Genomic DNA, 24,142 nt, shown 5'->3' on the forward strand with positions numbered 1-24,142 from the left:
GGGCAACACGTACCAGGCTTCTGTCCCTTTGGAGCCATTTAGACATATGTTTTATGAGCGTGTCTTGCTTTCCCGGAAACTTGTACTCAAACAGATCGAGTTTCATCCCATAAAGAAATCGATTCTTTTACGGCACAATTATGGGTATGACCACAAGCTTTACTGATTTAGCTGAAAAGAACTGCACTTCGCGCAGGAGAAGATTATTCCTAAATATTTCGAGTTAGCAGACGCACAAGTGTAAGGCTTGTACGCCTCAAATAGGAGAGAACACAAATGGATCTCAAGTGACTAGGCTGCTCTGCTATCAAAAAATGAAAAAAAACACTTACTACCGCACATTACAAATGCTGCACAAGGTACATGATATCCTTTAGATGGCCACTGAGAAAGGAAAACCATACGTTTCAGAGAGCACTTTGAATTAGTGAGCCAACATGTATGATTGGTGGAGTACATAGGTGCGAGCGTAAAAAACAAATCAGCGAGTTAATTCCTCGCCGCATTCGTTGGTGCCCTTGGCTAGCCTTTTGGCTCACAAAAGTGTTGCCAGTACATATGTATGGGCTGAATTCGTGGTCTCTCAAATGATGCTTCCGGTGTTACTGGTATTGTGGCTAATGTGATCCGACTAAGCATGTTGACTTTTATCGTGCTACTGTCAGCAATATGGTGATCGATTAGGAATAGCCAACCAGTTCCTCGATAACAATGTTGGCCATCATGGCTGCCGGTAGCTGTCGTATCAACTTAAGATATGTGCTAATAATAAAGTTTTGGCTAACATTGTTCAACGTACTCGGCGTTAAATTTGATATGTCAGCCGCTGACCAGCTCAAACAGATGGTGAGGTAAAACGCGAGAATAGCTATGTAAAGGATGTGTTTCAGCTCATGCGCGGAGAAAGCGAACTGTCTCACTGATTCAGCTTGAGTTTACCAGTGCGGGAATTCCTTTTGCAAGTGTACCTAATTTTACTCAAATGGTGAAGTTACTCTTCAAATGCCTTTGACACCGACACACAGTGTGTCCGGGCTGAGTGGAGTGGCTGCCGACCGAATACAACTCACTGATACTAGCTCTGCTTCCCATCGCTCAATAATTGCAATTTGATTTTGTTGAGATTGGGCGCCATGTCCCAAGTGCGTAAAGCTAGAATCGAGAGGCCGTATGGTCAAAAGCAACACGTTGGTAAGACAGGCGGCAGGCACAACACGCACGAATGCACGAATATGCAATAAAAGAAATTTTACATCGTATGCAGTAAGCCATATTTCCATGAAGTGTTTGTCTATACAACTTGGATGTGACCTAATCTTAAAGAAGATTGAATTGAAATTTACTCGTACTGTTCCAAGAAATGGGACTACATCTTACTGAGTGTATGGCATATTGGTCTTACTTTTCAAATAAGCAAATGATGCGAAATGTAACAATATAAGCCCGCATATTGTCCAAGCCAAGCTTACCACCGATGCCGCTCACTCTAGCCAGTCAGAATATGAGCGCTTTGTCGTAGACAAAGCAACGTTTATACAATCCCGTGGTCGGAGGCTACTCCAGCGTTACGGATTTGAATGCCGAGCAGGCTCCAAGCTCTGCAGTGTGGTGGGAATAGCTTGGTACTCGCATTGATAGGGTGACCTATCTTAGTCTCCAAAGACATCTAATTTTAAGAGAATTGACATGCCGCCTCAACTAAAACAGCTCACGAGAGCCAGCTGCAAGAGAGTCGTCCCCCGCATTTCTCAAAAGAAAAGGGGAGGCTCACCGTGGGATGTTTGTTTGACCGGCGTGTCCTCTAGCGCTCTAATTGGTATCAAGTGGGGTGCAGAAAATATATTTACTAGAGAAATCCATAAGATCTGAAATCCCGCCTTGTAAAGGATGTCCTGGGAAATTGGATTTCATTAACTTCCCGTAAAGAATGTCCTGGGGACGGTGATGCTCACGGCGTAGTAGTCCTTAGTCTATATCCAGTTCTGCCCTGTACAGTGCGCTTTTTGCTAGCGAGTGGGGACCGATCTAGCTAAAGATTCGAGATTCGGTCGGTTGCTGAGAGAGCTACTCTATGGACACGACTCAGGCTAAAATCATCATGCACGGGAGTTGTGAGATACCAACTCGAGGCCCGTATCGAATTACTGTTGATGTTGTGAGTTGAAAACATACTCGGCGCTCTAGAAGTACACTGCAGAGACGACTTGTTCTCTTCCTGTGCTTAAAAAAGGAATACGATGCATTTTAAAATACTCATCAGCTTTTGGTACTCAAGGTACCTCCCTTTGGGGAGTACAGGCTTTCCTAACCGCTAACTCGTTTGCTTGCAGAGTGACGCTATGGCATTCTTTCTGATCTCGGTGGATACCGGGATGCCCGAGTGCAGGCGTGTAAGAACTCTGGTCCAGTGAATTTAGACGTATTTGTACCGTACAGTCAGTGTTTGGCATGTCTAATGCGTAGCCGAGCGTCTTAATTAGTTTTTCATAAAGCAGGTTATATTTGATAAAGTGGCTGTCGGCAATCATATTAATGATAGATTTGGTCGTGGAACACCTCGGCTAAATCCATTAAGATCACACTTACATTGACAGAAGTATGATGAATCATCAAGATCAGGCGGTTAACAGAAACTACATTACTTGTATCACGGACGCATCGTTTGAGGTTTCGGTGAAAATCGTATTTATGATCCGACAACATTATGACGGAACGGCAGGCTGACCAAAAACGCCGACGCATGCGGCGAGTAACTAGTCCATTGGCACGTTTCACATGTGTGAAAATATGTATTCATACCATGTTAATGTATTGGGTCACTAAGACATAGCGCCCATCGCGTAGCATATCTTTTTTTTAGGTCGCCACCCAGATAAGTGTCGTGTGCTTAGTACAGCATTTTGTACTAAGCACACGATGTCCATCAAGTAGGTCAATGCTATGATTCTGCTAGCATTGAGATCATGCGAAGCGGTGTAGGCGTTGAACCACACGCTTATCTATAGTGATATTGAATTTTAAGCTTTTTCCTTTACAAAGGTTTCAGCTACGCATCACATGATAACTCAGACTTGTGGGCCGAATACCGCCACATCAATTGGCGATGTCACTACAGTGACATGCGACGACAGTCGAAGCGACTAGAAGCGCTTTCACTAATACATCCAGCCGACCGGGCATGAAGCTCACTTCGATGGTATTTCTGGCAGTAAGATAACTTTTTTGGCATCTCTGTGATTAATGATGCGATGACGTCGCTATATGCAACGATGCATGCTCTGCGTCAATCGCACGCGGCATAGAGCAAAGCTGTTGCACCTTGCACTTGTCGACAATCCTCCATTGCAGGTAGCCCCTCCTCCTGAACACCCTAATTTTTCACAGCAGCGATGTTTTGGGGAGACTCAACCATTAGCAACTGCTTGAGCTTAAGTGCAGCTTATAACAAAGACTCAAGCGTCACAGATGACGTGGAATTGCTGATCTGGATTCAGAAGTGCCAGTATTGGAATAAGCAAGAAGAATTATAACATTGCGCTAAAGACAGTCTCTTGCGCCGTACACCAACACCGTCGACATATTTTCTCAAGAAGATTGGTGTGAGGTCGTGCCGAGAAAATATAGTTGACAGTATACTATTTGCATGTACTCAGCGAAGCCAAGCCACGCCAATTCGTCAAACCATCTCAAGCAGAGGCACTGGACAATCTACGGTGACGTTTGTCTTTGCGGTACCTGTCCGCAAGCCCTACTTTCCAATAGAGCTACTCAGACTGGGTTTCACCGGAGCCAGACACACACTTGACCATATTGGTCAATAATCGTTGAAATTCATATTTTTGAGCGTCGTTCGCATGTGCCCAATGACATTCTTTATCTGCGACTACCGTGCACTGCACACGAAGGGAACTTCCATCGTCGAAGCAGGTTTGTGCATAATCATGAGGCGGTCCGAATAGTATTGCCACCATAGAATTGGACGTTGCTAGCTCAGTTGAAAATTTCTAAAACACAACTAGCCACTCCCAGAGCATCGCGCTCGGAATACTCACTGCGTTTACCTCGCCAGAGTTGTATGATGGTAAATAAATGTAAAGAAAAACAATTAAAAATTCTAAAGAAGGATTACGAACCAATATCCAGGTCAAATGCTCCTGAATTTTTTTTTGTAGGTGGGCGTCTCGCATCTGATGTTGATACGGACATGAACAGACCAAAGATTCTCAATAATTCAAGACACTTCACCTCAATTCACCATCTCAGCAAGACTCACAACACCGTACGGTTTGGCAAGTTTCATAAACTGTAATGCCGCAAGTGCCTTTGTTATTGAGTAGGATTTGGCGGTGACATGTATATCGCGTGGTGCGTGATCGCGATCGCGGCTTAACTGTTCACTATCATAATTTCAGATTTCGTCTTGGAACTGAGCTCTCAAAAAAAACAAAGCCATAAAAATCTTGCGCTGTATGATTTAAAGTCATGATATGCTCTGCCTCGGCCGATGACAGAGCAATTGGTAGACCTTTGAGGCTTCGATGTGCGGACCGCTCGATACGACTAAGACTACAGTAGTAGAGTTCACTTTCGCAATGTCGCTATCTTATTAGCGATGAGGTCGACGGATCACCGCGCGTATGGCAAGTCCCAAATTGGTGCTTACCAACACTAAGTGTTGAACATGAGCCGCCGTTTCATGCGCTTGGGTTGGTGACATAAGGGAGTGAATCAAGTCACGATTCGAGGCGCAGATATACGGACTTCATAATTCTGCAATATACACTAGGGATCCGATTGATTTCCTCAACCTCGCGACTTTACCAATGGTAAATCGCTCTGATCCTGGTCAAAAAGGTTGGATCTCGGCAGGCAATCTGGAATTTTTGAATAGCCGCTTTGCCAATTGATTTGGGCACAAGTGAAGACCTTTTTCACCACGATAGTACACTAGCTCAATTCCCGACACGATTCGCGCATTATCGATATTCTTGAGCGTGAAGTGTACCGAGCGAGTGAGCTTCCACGCATACAATGAGTCAATCATTGGCGTGGAGTGCAAGGAAGGCGATCATGCCACTTTACAGTGGGATGACAAGTGAGCACGTGTCAGAGCGACATGGCTGAAATGCAACGGACGTGATTACCTTCCTATCTATCATGTTCCACACAGCTGCAGTTTGCTTTAATCCCTACAAAATTCGATGCGGCTGAAGATTAATACCTTAGAGAGATGATTGTCTTGTGGCGGTCAAATATTAACCGATGTGTCTAAACCTCCATTGAGAATCGCATTTTTCACGTCGTGTGAACATATTTCAAATTTGTGTTGACAACGGATGGGGAAAACTTCATAGATTGTGACCGTAATTGGTTTTTTGATGGACGACCTCAAAAGCCTGGCCAATTTGTTGAGCTACCAGGTAGCCTTAAATCAGAAGATATCGCTTTCGCTTCCCACTCGGTATCAAAAAACCGCTTGTGATCGACAAATGATCACTTTTATGTATTGAACAGTCAATTGCCCGAGTTCATGGAGTCTGTATTACAGGATACGACTTACTTGCCTTTGCCTACGTCTCTTCTCTTAATTCCTCTTCCATTCCAATGTAGACGTCGACTGCACGTCGCGTATGGTAAAAAAATGAGACCAGAACTCGAAAAAACTGCGTTTTCCATGAAGAGGCACCAAGAGATGCCGTATATTCTTCATGCGTCGATAGAGTTCTTGAATAAAATAATCTATCTCATAGCCATCGTTGCGACGAAGACGTTACAGATCGGGCTCCTCTGTATCCGAATCAACGTCGCGAACAGGAAAATGAAATTTGATACTACTCTCCATCAAATAACACATTAATCTATCGCGAGAAGGAGTAAAAGCAAGTCACTGGTCAACAGTGGGGGTGGTTGCTAAACTGCACAAGACAGTGCGATTTCACCGTTAAGAGAATGGCTATCCTTCTTGATTGAGACGTGTACAATCACTTTCCGATTCCTGGACAGGAGCCGATGAGCTGAAATGCGAGGCGAGGAATGCGGAGTGGAACTATTTCACTCAAATTGACGTGGGACCACGCTGTTTGGTCAGGATAATCGGTCTGACCTTAAGATAGGTGATTGTGATGGGAGCACGGTCTCTATAAGGCGGCTAGGTGTATTGCGCTTCCAATTTTGAATTACTCTACATCCACGTCTTCAGTGATTTTAATAGGTTGTTGGGCACCTATTTTATTATCAATGACTGACCAGTTGATGGCAAGACGAGTAGCCTGACGATTTACAGGAAAAGACCCTTCATCGAAGGCGATCGTCTGCGACATTAACGATGATTGTCAAACACAATCCAGACACAATACGCTCTCGATCCGTATGCACACACCTGGGAGATTCAACGGTGGGCCTGTGCGTTAAGCATTATCAGCTTGTGAACATCAGCATTCACTTAGTCAAGAAATACGGAACACGAAGACTAGTTTTAGAGATGGCTCAAATTTCAAGCTAGCTCAAAATGCGCTGGGTCGTACCGAGTAGAAATGGATAGACGATCGATCGTGTCAGCAGAGCCCACAAATGCCTTTCACAAACATTCAGTTAGATGATGCAGATAACAGAGCAGTGACAACGATTGGGTTATGCAGCCAGTCCATTCTGCTGTAGCGTGTAGGGGACACTGGTCTGGTGGAGAATGCCATGTTGTGGACAGATTTGGTGAACTGCTTGCTGCAATTTTCTCAGGCATGACCAGCCCGGATACATCGCGTGTTTATAATGTGTGAACTTTCAAAATTACTGTATGCCCTTTGAACTTTGCAATCATGTCACCGTTTAGTTTGAGCAGAAACAAGGCGTCCACAAAGACAGCCAGCACCACCATTTAGTTTTATGTCGATGAGCCAATCACATTTCTTTTTATTATCTGTGATGTAAAGTCAGTCTTGATCACGCTACTGGACGTTTCGGTAATTTGTTCGACAGACATTCCCCTACAGCCAACTGTCTCACAATACTTCGAGAAGAAAAAGCGACGGAGGTTTGAGCATTCCATTTTCAATAAAATGTGGGCCAGCAACGCGACCTCACGACAACATGACATCGGCGGGCGTGCCGCACGGTTGCCTTGTCCGACTTTGTCGATACGGTGTAACTTAATTGATGTAGGGTGTACTGCCGCATGCCACGTTGAACTTGTCCTGCTAATTTCATTGCTCGTTACTTGGGGCGAGGCATTTACTGTACGAAACAAAATAACAATATTCTCAAACTGCACGTCTACTTTTCATGCCATTGTACCAATTCTGAGAGCCGTTTTTGGTCAAAATCGGAAAACTACAAAAGCTGAGCTGATCAGGATTATGGAGTTGTTTGAAGATCCCCAGTGTCCAGCACTAGGCGTAATACGCAAACACCGCAAACTGGCAAAAGCCTTTTGCACATTACAAGCACGTTCCTTGCCAGATCGGCTTGGCCAAAACTTGCTAAGACCATCACGATCAAATAACAACTGGGCTAGAGCTCTACTCTGGACTCGTGCTCCAAAGACTCAGCAATCGACACTGAAAATAAAAATGGCCCTGATAATCCTTGGTTCTTGCGAAATTACCTGCGCTTATGCTTGAACTTCAATGCATCCATTTCATCGTCATGAGAAGGCATCATACGCTCAGCCGCTTGTTTTTGACGACGTCTGCCTCCCTTGTTGAAGCGCTACAAAGCGCTACAAGTGCAGCTGCGAGTTATAACTTTATTATTTGTAGGGCAAAACAGACAGTGAGGCTATCACGGCGGCTATAAGACTGGTTAAGAGCAACACTGACTCGCTTAACTCTCATGCTACTGGATCGCATTATACACAAGACGGATTGCCTCCGTGACCTAGTAGATATCCATATTTCCCCGTGTCTTGATAATATTCACCACCACATCTCTCTGGCAAAAACTTCATAGAAAGGGAAGTCAAATGTCCATCCTTTTCCCACAAACGACAGGCGCATAAAAAAGACGTCCGTTATGATCAATGCTCCGCCAACGACCGTCACAAAGTCATGGAGCTACTGCCTGAGCTGGACACTATTACAGGCTCTTTTTATGTAAAAAAAATTGCACAATACTGCCATGTCTCAGCAAACGAGGACGAGTTTCGAATCACAACTGGTCCGTCAGGCCGAGCATCTTTGGGATGATCGCCAGCGCCTTGAGATCAACGGTGCAGTGGGGCTGCCGTAGGAAGCTAAGCTAAGGTCACCGACCTTATGTTCGATAAAAGAACCCGTACGAGTGTAGTGGATCACAACCCGCTATCTTTAGAGTCCTTAAAAACCCTAACCAAGGTAATGAGACTCTTTCGCTCAAATTGAATTGTTCAAGTTGCCACAGAGCCGCCAATATCTATAACTTTAGGTTTTCCTAATTAATATAATAAAACTAATTAATGTGCATTACTGCTGGCAGTGGCTTCCTGATACGGTGTTGTCACACCATTTGTGCAATCCATAACTATGTACGGCCACACCATCTTGCGTGACCTGCCTTTTCATACAAGGGTTCGTGTAGCCCCGTTACAAGCGGTCTTCCACTGTGTAGTCGTCTTTGCCATCGTGCTGTCTGGTTTTATCTTAATATGGCTAGGCAGAATTTTTCATGACAAGCGCCATACGTGCGGAAGACTCCCAGAAGAAGCATTTTTATTCGTTCGAATTGTATTGTTGCTTTTCATCATTCCACTTGGGCTTACAGTCTCTAAGAGCCAGACAGAGTGGGGGCTTTCCCTCGATGATAAAAACAAAAGTAAAATAAGAACATTGGCCAACATTCTAACCTAGTGAGCACATTTGACTCTAGGTCGTATGTAATCTGTTGGAAGGTAGAGCATGTTGCACTTGATAAGATCCTACGATGTGCGCGCGGGTGTTCAGAAACTTTTTGTAAGGTATATATCTATCAAAAATAGTTTGAAGTGACTGAATTCGAAACATATAATTTCCTTGAAAGTACAGGTGCACAGCAACCCCGTCGCATATCGTATCGTCAACATTGTCGACATACACTCCCGTGAATGATTTCCGTCTGCTTTTGTGCTGTCTTTACCAGTGATATCCAACATGGGGCTTTGACCACATCTGATGGACGCTCAATTTAATCCAATCGGATCAGTCGGAAGTCAATAATGCCGGAATATGTCCTAATGAGCTTGTACCAATTTTGCCACCGCCTTGATCATGGAATTGTTTTTCATTGCGTTTTTATACAATTGAATGTCGTATGATTCATCAAACTTTTCGTGCGAGCTCTATGGACTTTCAGATAGCTAGTCATCATACCGGAATTTGCTTCGTCTAACAATTGTTGATCACTTCGAAATGAATTTCAAGCTCGTGGCTCTCGTCGCAACTTGTGTTGTACAGGTTCTTGCTTCCAAAAGACATGAGGCGTCCAAATGGTATCCCTGCCCCCATTTCTCCAATACTGTGGGTCTTGATCCCGAATTAGCAACGCTGGAAGTAGAGTGTGGCAAGTTCTCAGCACCTCTGTGCTACTCTGACGTCTGTACAGCGCCCGAGAGTGTGAACCAGTCTATCGAAGTTTTCGTAAAACGATTTCCTGCCTTTCATCCCGAGACTGCTATCAATATATGGGTTGTGGTGAATGGCGGGCATCATTGCTAACCTTTGGGACATTTTTTTAAACGTAGAGGAATATTCAGCGCTCCTGCTATTTTCCAAACGAAATGGATCTGCAAACATCTATATGATGCATGCTCGTGGAAGCGGGAAAAGTACAACTTTAATTTGTGGAGTGACAACTACCAATTCCTATTCTGATTTGTCAATGGACCCTGCTCAAGCTGAGTCATGTGCCATAAATCTCGAATCCAAGTATGGTGATCTCGTGGCGTTTTCACCGACGAGTGCGGCGCACGACCTTTTTTACTTGATCTCCAAGCTTTCCAATGGCGCCCACACTTTTGTGTACGGTACCAACTACGAAGCGCTAATTGTGGAACGTCTCATGCATCTTGCCCCTCCTGAAGTTATTGGGTACGTTCTGGATTCGTCAATGAGTACCACGGGAATATATAACTATTATACAGAGTTCGACCTCAACAACGATGAAGTTGCGACTACTTTTATGGAGCGTTGCGATCACGACCGTGTCTGCAGTTCCCATTTTAAGAAACCGGATACGTTAACTGATGCGCTTCAAGATATTATGAGCGGTCTCGACAATCAAGTTGACTCAGCATGTTTTGAGATAATGAACACCATGAATGTTACCAATGAAAAGTGGCCAGCCTCGCACAGACTGCGAAAACTTCTTTCCGCTCTTCTGGTTATCCCAACGTCGTACACGACAATTCCTCAGTTCGTGTACCGTCTCAAGCGCTGTCAATCCCACGATGCGGACGTCTTGAAGACGTTCATAAACAATATAATAAATTCGAGAATAGATACTTCGATTTCTAGCGAGAACTCGGATATGTTACAACCTCATCCTGTTCTCGGAATTGTGGGAGAGACCAACACTTTCGCCAGTGGAATTGAAAAAGCGCTTTACGGACTCTGTCGCGGGTTGGGGCATACACACCAACGTTCCTTTGTATTGTGCTATGTCAAAAGAACAATCGAAGGTGTGCGACAAGTACGATTTTGGCAAGTATGAAGCTCGGGAAATTACTTATAAGCGCGATCAATACTGGAATGCGAGTGTTACAATTCCTAGTCAGGCCAGCGTATTAGTGTTGAGCAGCAAGATGGATATATTTACACCATACAAGTACACTAAACGCATATTCGAATCCCTCACCGGCAAGCGTAAGGAGCTGATCACCTTCGAAATTGGCAGTGGCGCAACATTGCATTCTACACCTTATCAACTGAGAGTTCCATCGATGGAAACATGTGGATTGAGTATTATTGATTCATATCTTCAAAGTGACGGTGATCTTGCTGGTCTGGGATAAGTCGTGTCTAAAGGAGATGCCAACATTCGAGATGATCCCCAGCGACTTTAACGAAGCCAACTTCACAAACTTTAAACTTAATTAAGCGTTAGGTATCAATCTCATAAACGATCGCGTTGTATTCTGTGGTGATTCCCTACTTCGATGCCACGTAAAATAGCATTAACTGTTTAGTTGATTTTAGCAGTATCTTAAATGCTTCCAGTAAAAAAAAAATCTTCTTACTCTACTCGCTAATTTCAGTGCTGGCCAATTCTTTCAATATCGATACAATGTACGGCGCTCCCGAGTCAATTTACACTTGAAGTAAACCCAAATCACATCGGTTCATGGGTATGTACCATATTTGGGATCAATAAGCTCCAGCGATTTTGTTGCATAAGGAGAAAAGTGAAGTCAAAGATAAGATTCGATCCAATCGTGGCACCTTCGTTACTTGAGAATCTGTTTAGTAGCGAGATCGAGCTATTGCTTGAAAAACAAACGCTTTTAACGAGCATAGTAAAATATGTAGAGTATACAGCGCTTTCACAGCCGTCGGACAGTAGTGTTCAAAAAGTTTTTGATACGATGGTAGGTGTAGCTAATGATAATAGTATTGGCAGCATCAACTACTCTGAAATCGCTGTCGTCATTTTGTAGACGATAATACTTCAAAAGTGTGGGAAATGGCCATTGTGAAAGGCAGACAACCTGACAAGATTTCAGCAAGCTAAAACTATCCAGTCGCTCAAGCTGCGAACGATGTTGCGAAGAGTGTGACTTAGGTTTCATCCTTTATCGTTCAACGGTAACGGCCCGTATCCATACCCTTATGCTTTGCAAACGCCAGATCATGCATGACCTACGATGGAAAGTTGTAAGCAAGCGATGCGTGAATATTTGACGCTCATCTCGATAGAAGGTGAAGGATGAATTCATTGCTCACGCCTTCATATGTTCTGGCGTCTCCTGAGTATAACCACACTCTCGAGCGATGAACTGATAATGCAGTCAGATTACGCACTTCAAGGAAATGCCATGAACAAATGTGATTTGAAGAAGGAATGTGTGATATTGGAATCATTTAAAATGCCATTGAATTTATCATGCTATCGTAAAACAGACATCATCAAACAAAGAGCGAAAACTCTCAACGTGATCGCTTTTAAATTAATAGCAAGCGCTAAATCAAGGTGGATCGTAATATCGACGTCTTAAAAGTTGCTAGGAATCATGGCAAATATTTGCATCTCGTCCAGACACGATTTATCCACGCTAGAAAATTGTTAGGCACATGATTTCGAGCAAGGGAGACAGAACTTAGACAGTGACCGACCTAAAGCTGAAGTTAATAGACTGCGGACGTAGGATGCAATTTTTTTCAATGCACAAGTGTCCGCAAATTGAACTCTCAGTTAAAGGTAGAAGAAAATAATATTACGTTACCACCAGTCTCGACTCCTTCATTTTGCCGGTGAGGGATTTGAGGAGGCATTTCGTATAATTGTACGGTGTATATAGATCCGTTTTGCTGCTTAACACTAATACGCTGACCTGACTAGAAGTTGTAACACTCGCAAATCAGTATCGATCACGCTTATAAATGATTCCACGAGCGTCATACTGTTCTTATCGCACACCTTCGATTACTCTTTCCACAAAGCACAATACAAAGAAACATCGGCGTGTAAGCCCCAAGCCGCGACAGAGTTCGTAAAATGCTTTCTCGATTCCACCGGCGAAGGTGTCGGTCGTTCTTGAAATTTCAAACGCATGATGAGGTTAAACAACATCTCGGATCTCTGGCGGTTGGGATTCGAAATGAGACTGTCAGTATCTATTAAACTGTTGATGTACGTCCACATCTTAGAATTGACAGCGATTGAGACGGTTGAGGTATTCTTATGTAAAACATTGGGGTTGTCAAAAGTGTTGAAATCAACTCGTCTCAGTTTTTGCAAGGATAACATTCATTGTGCTTATTATCTCAAGGCACGCTGAGTCAACTTGATTGTCGAGACCAGTCAAAATATCTTGAAATGCAGCAATTGATGTGTATGGTGCTATCAAGTGGGATTTACAGACGCGGTCGTGATCGCAACGCTCCATAAATGTTTTGCCACTTAGTTGTTGATAAGGTTGAGTTCTGTATAATTGTATACACCCGTGGTACTCATTAGCGACTTCAGAGCGTATCCAAAGACATCAGGAGGGCCGAGATGCATGATACATTCTACCATTAGTGCTCCGTAACTCGAACCATACGCAAAAGTTCTGGCTCCATTTGAAAGCTTGGAGATCAAGTGAACTAGTCGCACCTCACACTCGTCGTTGAAAACGCCGCGACATCGACAAATTCGGATTCTAGTTCATGGCACATGACTCAACTTGGGAGAGGTCCATTGAAAATATAAAATCTGGATCGCTTGTTGTCATCCACAATTTTGAGTCGTACTCTTCCCAATTCCGCGAGCATCCATCAGATAGATATTTGCATCTGTGTTTTATTCGTAATTTAGCATGTACGCAGAAAATTCCTCTATCTATCTATAATCAATGTCGCAAAGGCTATAATTCTGAAAGCTACTTACTACTTACGAAGACCACGTCCAGAACCCATATATTGATAACAGTCTCGAGATGAAAGGTAGGATATCGTCTTACAAAGAATCTGGTTCACACTATCGGGCGCAGTACAGACGTCAGAGAGCACAGAGGTGCTGAGAACTTGCCACACTCTACTATCAGCGTTGCTAACTCGGTATCAAGACCCACACTATCGGAGAAATGGGGGCAGGGATACCATCTGGGCGCCTAATAGCTGAGACCTGCAGAATACACGTTGCAACGAAAGCCAAAAAGTTTCGAACGGGATCAAAAATTGTTAGAAAAAGCAAAATTCAGGATGATGAATCATAAAGCCCAGTGACTCTTATAGAGCTCGCAAGACAAGTTTGTCTGTAATATTGAGCCACCATGTCGGCTATTGTAGGCTTGCTGACAGCTTTGTAAAGCCGTCTTTGATTCTATCTAATGGATTTGAACCATTTCACGACATAATACGACGCGCTGACGAAATAACAACAAGAGGGAGATGACAACGGGGCAAGATACCTCAAACAAATCTAGCAATAAAAAGCTCAAAGCTCAAAATGCTAGGTCGTCGAGAAAAACTGTACAGAATTGATCGACTTCGTCATAGGTTTCGTCCACTGTAAGAAATATTTCTGACTGTACGTACACCCCAATTGATGTCAATAAACAGGTTGAGAGCTTTTCGCCGGGCGAAACTGTAACACACGCAGCGAAGTGCTCGCATCCGTTACGTTTTTCTTTGGATTTTTGTTAGAGTACAGCACTGTATTTTTGTTCAAGTATAAAATTTTTGGGTGACCCCGAGCTTCAGACACCTTCATTATAAATTTAATGCGAATTGTTGGAAACGAGAAAGGCTGCGACTTGTGTTTGCACTAAGCTCAAATTGTCATCACCCAGTTTGGTGAGTGGATATTCCGTTTCTTCAATTGCACTGCTTAGTACCGGTCTCGTCCATCTCGGAGATTCCAACGTTTTTTCAATAACTGTTTGCAACTACAACAGAATAGTTAAAGCACAATCAGGGACAAAAAGTTTGGTGCTTGTCTTCTCAAAGCCACGTACAGTGATGACTGCAATATTTTTTTTGATGATCGTCAGAGCAAAATGCCTCACCATACTACTGTCAGCGACACTGTTATAGATAATGATGTATCAAAGATGATCCCCGACGAAGTGTTTCGCTGATACGGCTATCGATAGCATTTGCATTGGATCAAAACGTCGCACTTCACGGCGACGTTTTGGTAAACATTGTTCAGTATGCTAGCACCAGATTAATCATGTCGGCTGCTAGCCATCCGCAAAAAAATGACCCCGAGATCCGCGTTCAATGGCGTTGCAGAGGATATACTCCAAAATGTTTGCGTGGACAGACCGCAGTGCTGACGACTTGTTTCCACTTATTGACTATGCGCTAAGAAATAACGCAGTGCATTGTTAAGCTAGTATTTACATAACTGCTTGAGTAAAGATGCCTTTGCCAGAGCCACAAAGTGACTCCAGCTTAGTGAAAGAGAGCTATTGATCGCTTTCGAACTGCTGATATCAGCCCGGCTACATTCTGCTGTAAAATCTGTGATATCATCACAATGAGATGTATCATATGCGCGGGATGGGTACGTTACGCTACAGCAAAGAGCTAGAATGTGATAAAATAAAACGTGGCTGCCAGAGACAGGCAAAATAATCACAAATATTTTTGAAGCAAAGCGTCGTATAGATTTCAATTTCTTTGCCTACGCTGTATAACACTAAGTCGCGACTGCGCTACATCCAACCTTTTCTAGTCGAAGCCAAAAAATGGATTGACATATATTTTGAACTCCCAAACCGAGAGAGTATAAATCTAGCTCTTACGTTGACTTACTGATGGCATACTACGACCTCGCTCTTACCAGCCATCCAAATTTCTGCTGCAGACGAAGCAGCGTCTGCACCATCTCCTGTAGCTGAGATACTACCGGCGTCAAAGCAGCACCGCGGTCTTGCACCGCTGGAGAAGCTTCAATTGATGGAAATCGAATCCGAGATCAGACGACGTCTTGAAATTCCTTTACCAAGGGATAGTTCGGGTCCAAGGGATTGTTTAGGATCGAGGATCCACTTCGTGCGTTCAGCACCCTCTAAGTGTAGCTTCATTCAGAAGCGACGACGAGTGATTCTCCTCGTTTTGGTCGTATAATGACCACCTTGGCAAAATTATTCAAGGCACCGCCAGACTCTTCGACGGACACCTCGTCCAGCTCAAGACGAGCATCCACTACAAGAATAGCCTCGAGGGTGGCGTCGCCGTCTTTATCTCCTGTCATACCGTTGACAAGGGTATCTAGCTGTGCGCTATCGTCTACGGTAGACACGCCCTGGGTCCGGTCGAGCCCGGCGTCTTGCCGATAATAAAGCGTCGCCGTTGCATCTCCACAGAGGTTATATGTCTCTGCAAGTCCAGTGGAAAAACGCACTCAGCGTCGTCCAGTGTCCCCACCCCCTGCTCCATAGGAGCCTTGATGTCATTAACTACATCCGACAAAGAGCTGCTATTTCCGCAGTCTTCGTCCAGTAGATAATTCGCCACTCCACTTGTATCTGAAGCCCCCCCCTCGACGCCCTAGACTTCATCTGACCACTTCACTCATGGCAAGCATCGACTGTTTCGACACTTGAGGAGCGCTCAGTGGGTTACATGACACGTACGTGCATCACTGGGGCCTCGCCTTTGATGCCTCAGCTCTTGACCGACCATGCGACGTATGGCATGCAGCGACTGCTCCGATACTTGAGCGGCGCTCAGTGGATTCGTGACACTCCACGTCCAGCTCGCGAGCCACGCTCAGGACTCCTGTCCAATATATCTTTGGTGTTCGACAACTCGGATACTCCGATCACCAGCACGTTGACCGTATCGGTCCAGTGCCCGCACCAAAAGCGCTTCTGCTTCCTAGCAGACATGGGTCCATGACTCACAAAAGCTCCACCAGAAGATATGCACGTAGCGCCGAAGGTCTTCGACCTCCAATCGATCCATGGCTCATGATGTTTCAGCCATGCTATATTAAAGATGAGGTCTTGAATCTAAGTCTAAGACTAAACAGCATTCTAAGCTACCCAAGTCAAGAAACTTGACACCCAGTTCAGCAGGGACCCTCGGCACAGTGACACAAGTCCCCGTCGCTGAGTGAACAGTGACGATGTCACTCAACCGCTGTTTCAGCGCCTCAGTGTTCAGCTGAATTCCTCCTAACTTAGAGCGTCGAGCAGAATTGCCCGACATCCCAAATCGATAAGGATCTTTCATGGCTTCTCAAAGCCCTTCACAATCGCTTTTACGGCCAGCAAATCTGGCTTGCATACACATTTCATGCTCAAGAGCACGGAGCTCTTCGGGCTGAGTCCTGCTGTCCTCTACATCGTTTAGACGTAAGTTCTCTCCAGTATGACGTACTAAGCCTACTGGGTGTTGTCGTTTCTTTGCGACAAACTAGACGGGTTAGAAGCGAGACGTCGGTTTGATAAATCTTTACGGGCCTTGCGCAGGAGACAATCAGTTCGAAGGTGACGGGTGCCTCCACAGACAAAAGTCCATCGGGGTTTAAACGCTACTCGGCAGCTCTTAGCTCTCCCTCCTCTTTCTCAGCATAGCTGTTATCCATCGGCTCAGGCCCGCTAGACGAGCTCTGAGGGTGTGCATTCCAACAAAGTCGTGTCGACTCAAAGTTGCTTTTGGCAACCAATGCCGCTTTCACAGCTTCTTCAAATGAAGACGGATGCACACATAAATCTTCTATTCAAGCCACGCCAGTGCAGAGGCCCTCCATCAAGACGGTCACTGTGACCGTATCGGAGAGAGGATCGGCTGCCATCCTGGCAATGAGTGTTCTCAACCCTTGAACAATGTCCACCAATTCCTTCTTGCCCTGTCGGGTGGTAAGCAAACACGATCGCACGCGATATGCCTGGTTAGGCGGCGAGAACACTCGTGAAAGCTGCAGCATCAGGTCCGCTTGAACCGATGAACCGCACGTCAGTGCCCATTCTCGCGCTCGACAACCAAGCTTGGAGATAGCTAGCGCCACGAGATGTTGCTCAGTCTAGAGTATGGTGTACGCCCTTGCTTGTACGCCCTTGACATCTCGGTCTCTCTCACCCAAAGCAGGAGATTCTCTTCATCCTTACGCTCGAAGGTCTTAACGCTTACCATGAGCGGCCTGGGTTGGGAGTAGAAATCCGTCGTCGACGGTGGCGTCATGAAAGCAGTCGATGCCAGAATTCTCTCCTTTAGGTTCTTAAACAGAGCATTTTTATAGTTCGAAAACGCCTCTAGGCGCGCGCTGATCGCTTCAGGTCCTTGTGAAGCAAGGTGTTACACGCCCTCGGGGCCAAGTAAAAACAACAGAGTTTCAAGCTCGTTCTGCATGCGCTGAGGGAAATAGGATAATTGCTCCATGAGTCGTAACGACTTGACTGCAAGTACCAAGTGCAGCGGGGCGCCATAGCTCTTCGCTTAGAGGATGCTTAGCTAAGGGCACCGACATTACCTTCGATACTAGAACCAGTATGAGTATAGCGGATCGCAATCCGCCAACTCCAAGAGTATCCACAACCTTAACCCAATGCAAAAACACTCTTCCATTCAAAATGTATGCTGCATTTAATTGTCTTATTCGCGGCAGAGCCGTCTACATTTAAATCTATAGCTTTCCTAATTAAAAAGTAAAACCTAATTAAAATGCATAACTACAGGGAGTCTCGCCACGAAGTGACTTCTTGTTAAGGTGTCGTCACACCATCCAGGGTACATGTTTCTCCGTTAAAGACCACATTAGTGTGATTTTTTTCGAATGTGACGTGAGTCTTGATGACGTCTCCAAACGTCTTGGCGAAATTCTCAAAAGTTCTTCTCTCTTACACAAAACCTTCACACGGGCCTTCAGGAGGTGAAGCTACAGCCTATGAAGCACACCATTCGCGATAAATCTAGGCCAGCAACATGATTAGATGTGACATGACCGAGACGGGAATGCCACACGGTCGCTTCGTCCGAGTCCGCCGAAGCAGCGTTCATAATATCGATGGGCGTACGCTAGTCGCTACTATTGAGTACTTTCCACGGAATTGAAGTTCAAGCCTTCGAAATTCAAGCTCCGAACACCCAAGATTTTGAATCATTTAAATCTAAGGTTCAACCTTAGTACACCCTTGGTGTATAAATCAAGAGCCAAAGGTTTTATTAGTAAAACGTTAGGAGCCTGTAGCTAGGAACTAAATTTATTCAGTTGCAAATTTACCTTCAAGGTATTAAGTCGCTCTACTTCCCTCGAAGTCAGGACTGTCCTCCTCCCTCCACGTAGGGAATCGCTTCCTCGTCACAGTTGTGTTTGAGGGACTCTTTTTGAACAGCGCCCTCTTACTTTCTGATGACCCTTGATTCAGGCGGCACTTGTGCACGACTTTGTCGCAGGCATATCATCGTCCCGAGAAGTTCCTAACGCTTGATCGATACAATATTCATGATATCCATTCTCCCATTGAGAAACTCACTTTGCTAAGCACGCTCAAGCTAAGTGCCTCCCATACCGCGCAAGCATCCAATTTTTTCTGTGTCTTGATGATCTTCACAATTGCACTACATTACAAGGAAGTACTTCCAGAAGGGTAGTAAAACACTCACCCCCCTGAACTCACCGCCAATTGTAGAAATAAGACTTAAAACTGAAATCTCAATGTGGTGAGCACACCCTGTGTAACGGGGTTACATAACCCCTGGTATGAATGGGTGGATCACGCAAGATGGTGTGACTGTAAACAGGTGTGGATTACACAAGTCTCTGACTTAACGTAACAAGAAGCCACCACATGGCGGAACTGCCAGTAGCTATGTAGGCTTTACTATTCTATTAGGAAAACTTAACATTTTAGATTAGGCGGCTCTGTCGCAAATAAATCAGTTTCGATTTAAACGGAAGAGTACATTTGCCCTGGGTTAAGGTTTTGGGTACTATTGGAGGTAGCAGATTGCGATCCGCTACACTCGCACTGGTTCTAGTAAAGTACGAAGGTTGGTGAACTTAAGTAAGCTTCCTTTAAGCAAAGAGCTACGGCAGACCCGCTACACCCTGATTCTAGTCGAATGTTTTGGAACTGATTCTGAAAGGTGGTACACACCTGATACGGAATTACATACAGGACAATTACAATTTGTGATGTGCTCGAGTTCAAAAAGTGTTAGTATTGTAAATAGCAAAGCACATTTATAAAATGTAGTTTATATAATCAATACCAGCTCTTTACTGACACATCCTCTGCGCGTCTGTCGAAATAAACTAGCGCGAGGTGCACAGCGACGCCATCGCCTATTGTATTGTATAAATGTTGACATGACACATCCGTAAAGGCCCTTTGATTGTGTGCTGTCTTTACCAGTGATATCCAATATGGGGTTAGCTTCATATGATGAGCCTTTACTACATAATCCATTACTGCCAGTTTTCCTAATCAGCTTGTGCCAATTTTTAAAAGGTATAGATCACAGAACTGTATCCAGGATTATTCATACAATTAGCTGGCTTACATGGCGGCTCGGTTTATCGAACTTGTCTTGCGAGCTCTATAAAAGTCATTAAACTTAATGATAACAAGTCATCATTCCGAGATTGCCTCGTCTAACAAACTTTGATCATATTCGAAATGAAATTCAAGCTGCTCTCGTCGCAACTTGTGTTGTGCACGTTCTTGCCTCCAAAAGACATGAGGCGTCCAAATGGTATCCCTGTCCCCATTTCTCCGATACTGTGGGTCTTGATACCGAATTAGCAACACTGACAGTAGAGTGTGGCAAATTCTCGGCACCTCTGTGCTACTCTGACGTTTGTACAGCGCCCGAAAGTGTCAATAAGACTATTAAAGTTTTCGTCAAACGATTTCCTGCCAGTGATCCCGAGACTGCCACTAATATATGGATTTCGGGAAGGAACTTTCAAACTAGTAAGTACCTTTTATAAACGAATGGCTAGCATCATTGCTTACCTTTGGGACATTGTTTGTACGTAGTGGAACATATTGCGTACATGCTACATTACGAACTAAATGAAACTGTAAACGTCTACCTGATGGATGCTCGTGGAAGCGGGAAGAGTACAGTTTTTGATTGTGGGATGACAACAAACGATCCAAGTTTTGATTATTCGATAGACCCTGCCCAAGTTGAGTCATGTGCCTTTGATCTAGAATCCAAGTTTGGAGATCCTGCGGCATTTTCGCCAACGAGTGCGGCACACGACCTTTTTAACTTGATCTCCAAGCTTTCAAATGGCGCCAACACTTTTGTGTATGGTTCGATTTACCATGCACTAATGGTGGAACGTCTCATGCATTTCGCCCCTTCTGAAGTTAATACATTCTGGATTCACCAATGAGTACCACGGGAGCATACAATTACGCTACAGAAATCGACCGTAACGTTGACGAAGTGGCAAGAACTTTGATGGAGCGTTGCGATCACGACCGTGTCTGCAGCTCCCATTTTAAAGCTCCGAACACGTTAGTTGCTGCATATCAAGATATCTTGATTGCTCTCGACAGCGAACCTGACTCAGCGTGTTTTGAGATAATAAACACCATGAATGTTACGAATCGAAAGTGGCCAGCCTCGCACAAACTGCGAAGACTTATTTCATCTCTGCTGACAACCCCAATTATGTACATGACGATTCCTCAATTTGTGTACCGCCTCAAGCGCTGTCAACCCCATGATGTGGACGTCTTGACAAGATTCATAAACGGTATAATAGATACTGGTTATTTTACATCGGACCCTAGTGACAAGAGCTTCGAGATGTTGTACAACCTCATCGTGTTCTCGGAGTTGTGGGAAAGACCGACACCTTCGATGGCAGAATTGAGAAAGCGCTTTACGGACTCTGTAGCGGGTGGGGGCATATATACTGGTGTTCCTGCATATTGTGCATTTTCAAAAGAGCAATCGAAGGTGTGCGATAAGTACAATTTTGGCAAGTATGAAGCTCGTGAAATCATTTATAAGCGCGACCGATACTGGAATGCGAGTATCACAATTCCTAGTCAGGCCAGCGTTCTAGTGCTGAGCAGCAAAATGGATATATCAGCACCATACAAGTACACCAAACGCCTATTCGAATCCCTCACTGGCACAAATAAGGAGCTGATCACCTTTGAAACTGGTAGTGGTGCAACACTCTTTAGTACACACCCTCAACTGAGATTTCAATCGGCGGACACATGTGGATTGAAAATAATTGCATCGTACATCTTCATGGGTGGTGTCTTAGACAAATTGGATAAGTCGTGTATGGACGAGATGCCAACATTCGAGATGATCCCAAGCGACTTCAATGAAGCCAATTTCACGAACAAACTTAATTAAGCGTTCAATTTTAGCTTCAGAAGTGATCGCATTGACTTTAATAAAACCGCTTTACTTTGATGTCAAGTGTCATGGATTTAGTCGTTTAGATGAATACAGTAGCATCTCAAATGGCGCCTCAGTACAAACTCTGCCTTGGATTTGTTTTTGAGCTGTAATCTTGAGTATTTATTTTTTGAATATTTGGTACAAATGAATGTCACAATTTCCAAGCTTCAAATGATGATAGGCTAATTAATTAATAGCCAATCTAATGAAGAAAAACAGTATAATGACCACAAGTAATCAAGTAGTATTTGATGATGTTATGCTACAGTCAATTAAAAGCAGAAGTAATTTCTATTACCTTGCGCAACGCCTAGAATTTTTCTGCATGGTAGGCACTGCAAATCGCTTACGTTGGAATGACTCATACATCTCACTCCTCCTCAAATCACTTGGTACCTTTTGGATAAACCAGTTCATAGTACGGATACATAAATCCATTGGACAGAACTGGACGGTAGCACCGGCATAATGGCAAATGCTCTTATGGAGCGCTGTAATCAAGTCGGAGCCTGATGCTCCCTTTTCAAAGATTAAAAACATGTTGTGTTTTGTAACCAAACACTTTGAAAATGAGGTGCTTCACTCAAAGTTAATACTAGCCGCAGGTAGTATGTGTATATTCAGCCCCAAATCCCGTCACTCAGTGTTCCAACTCGATCTATTCAAAGTATGGTTGGTACTGTTTTTCATAAATTAATGTTTTCTGCAAAAATTATTAAACTCATGTTCAGACTTTTGAATGCTTCACTTCGCCTGTGTATAATTGAAAACATCAGGTTTTTTTTTGACCGGTTGCATAATTCGTCGTCTGCACTGTGTAAAATCAAGAATAATTATTGCTGACTTGGAATCACCTTATTCGCAGCATACAGTTTGCTGTAACTTTAGGCTCTCAATGATCAACTCTCATTTTGACCGCAGCTGCTCCAAAGGAATGCTGAAAGCGATGCAATGCAAAATGCAAGCTGAAAAGGGTTTAGCTTTTGTTAACTGGGGGGGCAAGGCGCTTCTTTGGGGGTATCATAAGTCGCGAAACATGATCTTTTCGTTAAAATTTCTAGCGTCGAATAGGCATTTTAAGTAATTTTGGGTGAAATAAAATGAGCGCATACTCTATGTAACGGATGCGTGGGCGAGGGTTCATTCCGTATTTCGTATTAGTACATTCCACTATTTGGTCAGCTTGCTTTGATGCTAATGCACATTTATGCAGGGTATCAGACACCAATTGTTACACCCCTTCACCTCCAAATACTTGCGCTTAACGTCATAATAACGCCGGTGAATTACTGGTGCGTATAGTGAGCAAGGTTTACTTTGGCTTGAGTTTGTTTTAATAAACATTTTCATTTAATGCTGCAATCGTTTAATCTTTATTTAACAAAATCTTACTTATATTCCGAAAGATCATGAGCCATGCACGCTGTGATATGTTGTTGAAGTCTTCATAAGAAGTGTTTACTGTTTGGTCTTTTTTAGCCGTAGGAATGTGTGTTCACGACGAGTTGCAACTATATCTCCCCATAAATGACCTATTAACCATTACAAAATTAAGCCTGATGGTAGAAACTAGGGATGGGGTTGCCCTGCACCTTGCACAGAGGGAGTTTCGACTTTCAAATGCCGCATCAACAGATGTACCGAGGTAGGGATTGTGCTCTTCTAGTAGGAGTAGAAATGAAAGCCTTTATCAACTACCACTGCAATCGCTCTGCTATTTCAAGATTTACTATAGTACGTTTATCAAGAATAAGTTCTATTCGGACGAACACAAAATGTACACGTCTTTCTACATTTCAAATGAGATCTTTCTGTAGTTCCGATGTGGCCAGCAGCCCAGGTGTATCCCAGACCTCTTATCTGTTGAAGTTCTTTCAAAACAGTTCCAAGTGCATGCAAATTTCTTATACGCAAAGCACAAGAATACAGTACTTGTCTCGTTACAACTCCGTCCATCTGCATATGGGCTACATTAGATATTCACAAATATTTTGTATTTTTCTGACACTGCGCAAGCAAAGACGCTACCCGAGCAATTTTAGCGCCCAGTGTTCCACCCTACTCTTTGCCTGCTCTTTTGAGAATACTTGCACCGAGAGTCTGCTCCTGTGACGGGTCACACGGCACCTTGCACAGAGGAAGCTTGACTTCCAAGAGTATAC

General features: G+C 44.1%; 6 protein-coding genes across 6 annotated transcripts; 3 read left to right on the top strand and 3 right to left on the bottom strand.

Moving 5' to 3' along the window:
- Positions 1–2,029: 2,029 nt before the first annotated feature.
- PHALS_07368 (uncharacterized protein) lies at positions 2,030–2,450 on the bottom strand (the record flags this gene model as incomplete). The annotated part of the gene is made up of 2 exons (XM_024720820.1): positions 2,030–2,215; positions 2,280–2,450. The coding sequence occupies 2 exons, from the start codon at positions 2,448–2,450 to the stop codon at positions 2,030–2,032; spliced, it is 357 nt and encodes a 118-aa protein (XP_024585981.1).
- A 1,656-nt stretch (positions 2,451–4,106) lies between these two features.
- Positions 4,107–7,617, bottom strand: PHALS_15226 (uncharacterized protein). The gene has a single exon (XM_036407257.1). The coding sequence runs from the start codon at positions 5,042–5,044 to the stop codon at positions 4,847–4,849; it is 198 nt and encodes a 65-aa protein (XP_036263497.1). The 5' UTR covers positions 5,045–7,617; the 3' UTR covers positions 4,107–4,846.
- A 5-nt stretch (positions 7,618–7,622) lies between these two features.
- On the top strand, positions 7,623–7,871 carry PHALS_07369 (uncharacterized protein; the record flags this gene model as incomplete). Its single annotated transcript, XM_024720822.1, has 2 exons — positions 7,623–7,682; positions 7,755–7,871. The coding sequence occupies 2 exons, from the start codon at positions 7,623–7,625 to the stop codon at positions 7,869–7,871; spliced, it is 177 nt and encodes a 58-aa protein (XP_024585983.1).
- Positions 7,872–9,356: 1,485 nt separating this feature from the next.
- Positions 9,357–10,957, top strand: PHALS_07370 (uncharacterized protein; the record flags this gene model as incomplete). Its single annotated transcript, XM_024720824.1, has 3 exons — positions 9,357–9,638; positions 9,691–10,650; positions 10,721–10,957. 3 exons carry the CDS (start codon positions 9,357–9,359, stop codon positions 10,955–10,957), a joined length of 1,479 nt encoding a protein of 492 aa, XP_024585984.1.
- Positions 10,958–19,706: 8,749 nt separating this feature from the next.
- PHALS_15222 (uncharacterized protein) lies at positions 19,707–20,215 on the bottom strand. The gene has a single exon (XM_024720825.2). The coding sequence runs from the start codon at positions 20,006–20,008 to the stop codon at positions 19,805–19,807; it is 204 nt and encodes a 67-aa protein (XP_024585985.1). The 5' UTR covers positions 20,009–20,215; the 3' UTR covers positions 19,707–19,804.
- Positions 20,216–20,218: 3 nt separating this feature from the next.
- PHALS_07371 (uncharacterized protein) lies at positions 20,219–21,932 on the top strand (the record flags this gene model as incomplete). The annotated part of the gene is made up of 4 exons (XM_024720826.1): positions 20,219–20,294; positions 20,357–20,515; positions 20,582–20,863; positions 21,322–21,932. 4 exons carry the CDS (start codon positions 20,219–20,221, stop codon positions 21,930–21,932), a joined length of 1,128 nt encoding a protein of 375 aa, XP_024585986.1.
- Between the last annotated feature and the right edge of the window lie 2,210 nt (positions 21,933–24,142).

The sequence above is a fragment of the Plasmopara halstedii genome (genome assembly GCF_900000015.1).
Source record: "Plasmopara halstedii genome assembly, contig: Scaffold_3109, whole genome shotgun sequence".
NCBI lineage: Eukaryota > Oomycota > Peronosporomycetes > Peronosporales > Peronosporaceae > Plasmopara > Plasmopara halstedii.

What these genes read in the sequence shown, in the direction of transcription:
- PHALS_15226 (XM_036407257.1), bottom strand. Translation starts at nt 5,044, where the DNA reads ATGATTGACTCATTGTATGCGTGGAAGCTCACTCGCTCGGTACACTTC.
- PHALS_15222 (XM_024720825.2), bottom strand. Translation starts at nt 20,008, where the DNA reads ATGGATTATGTAGTAAAGGCTCATCATATGAAGCTAACCCCATATTGG.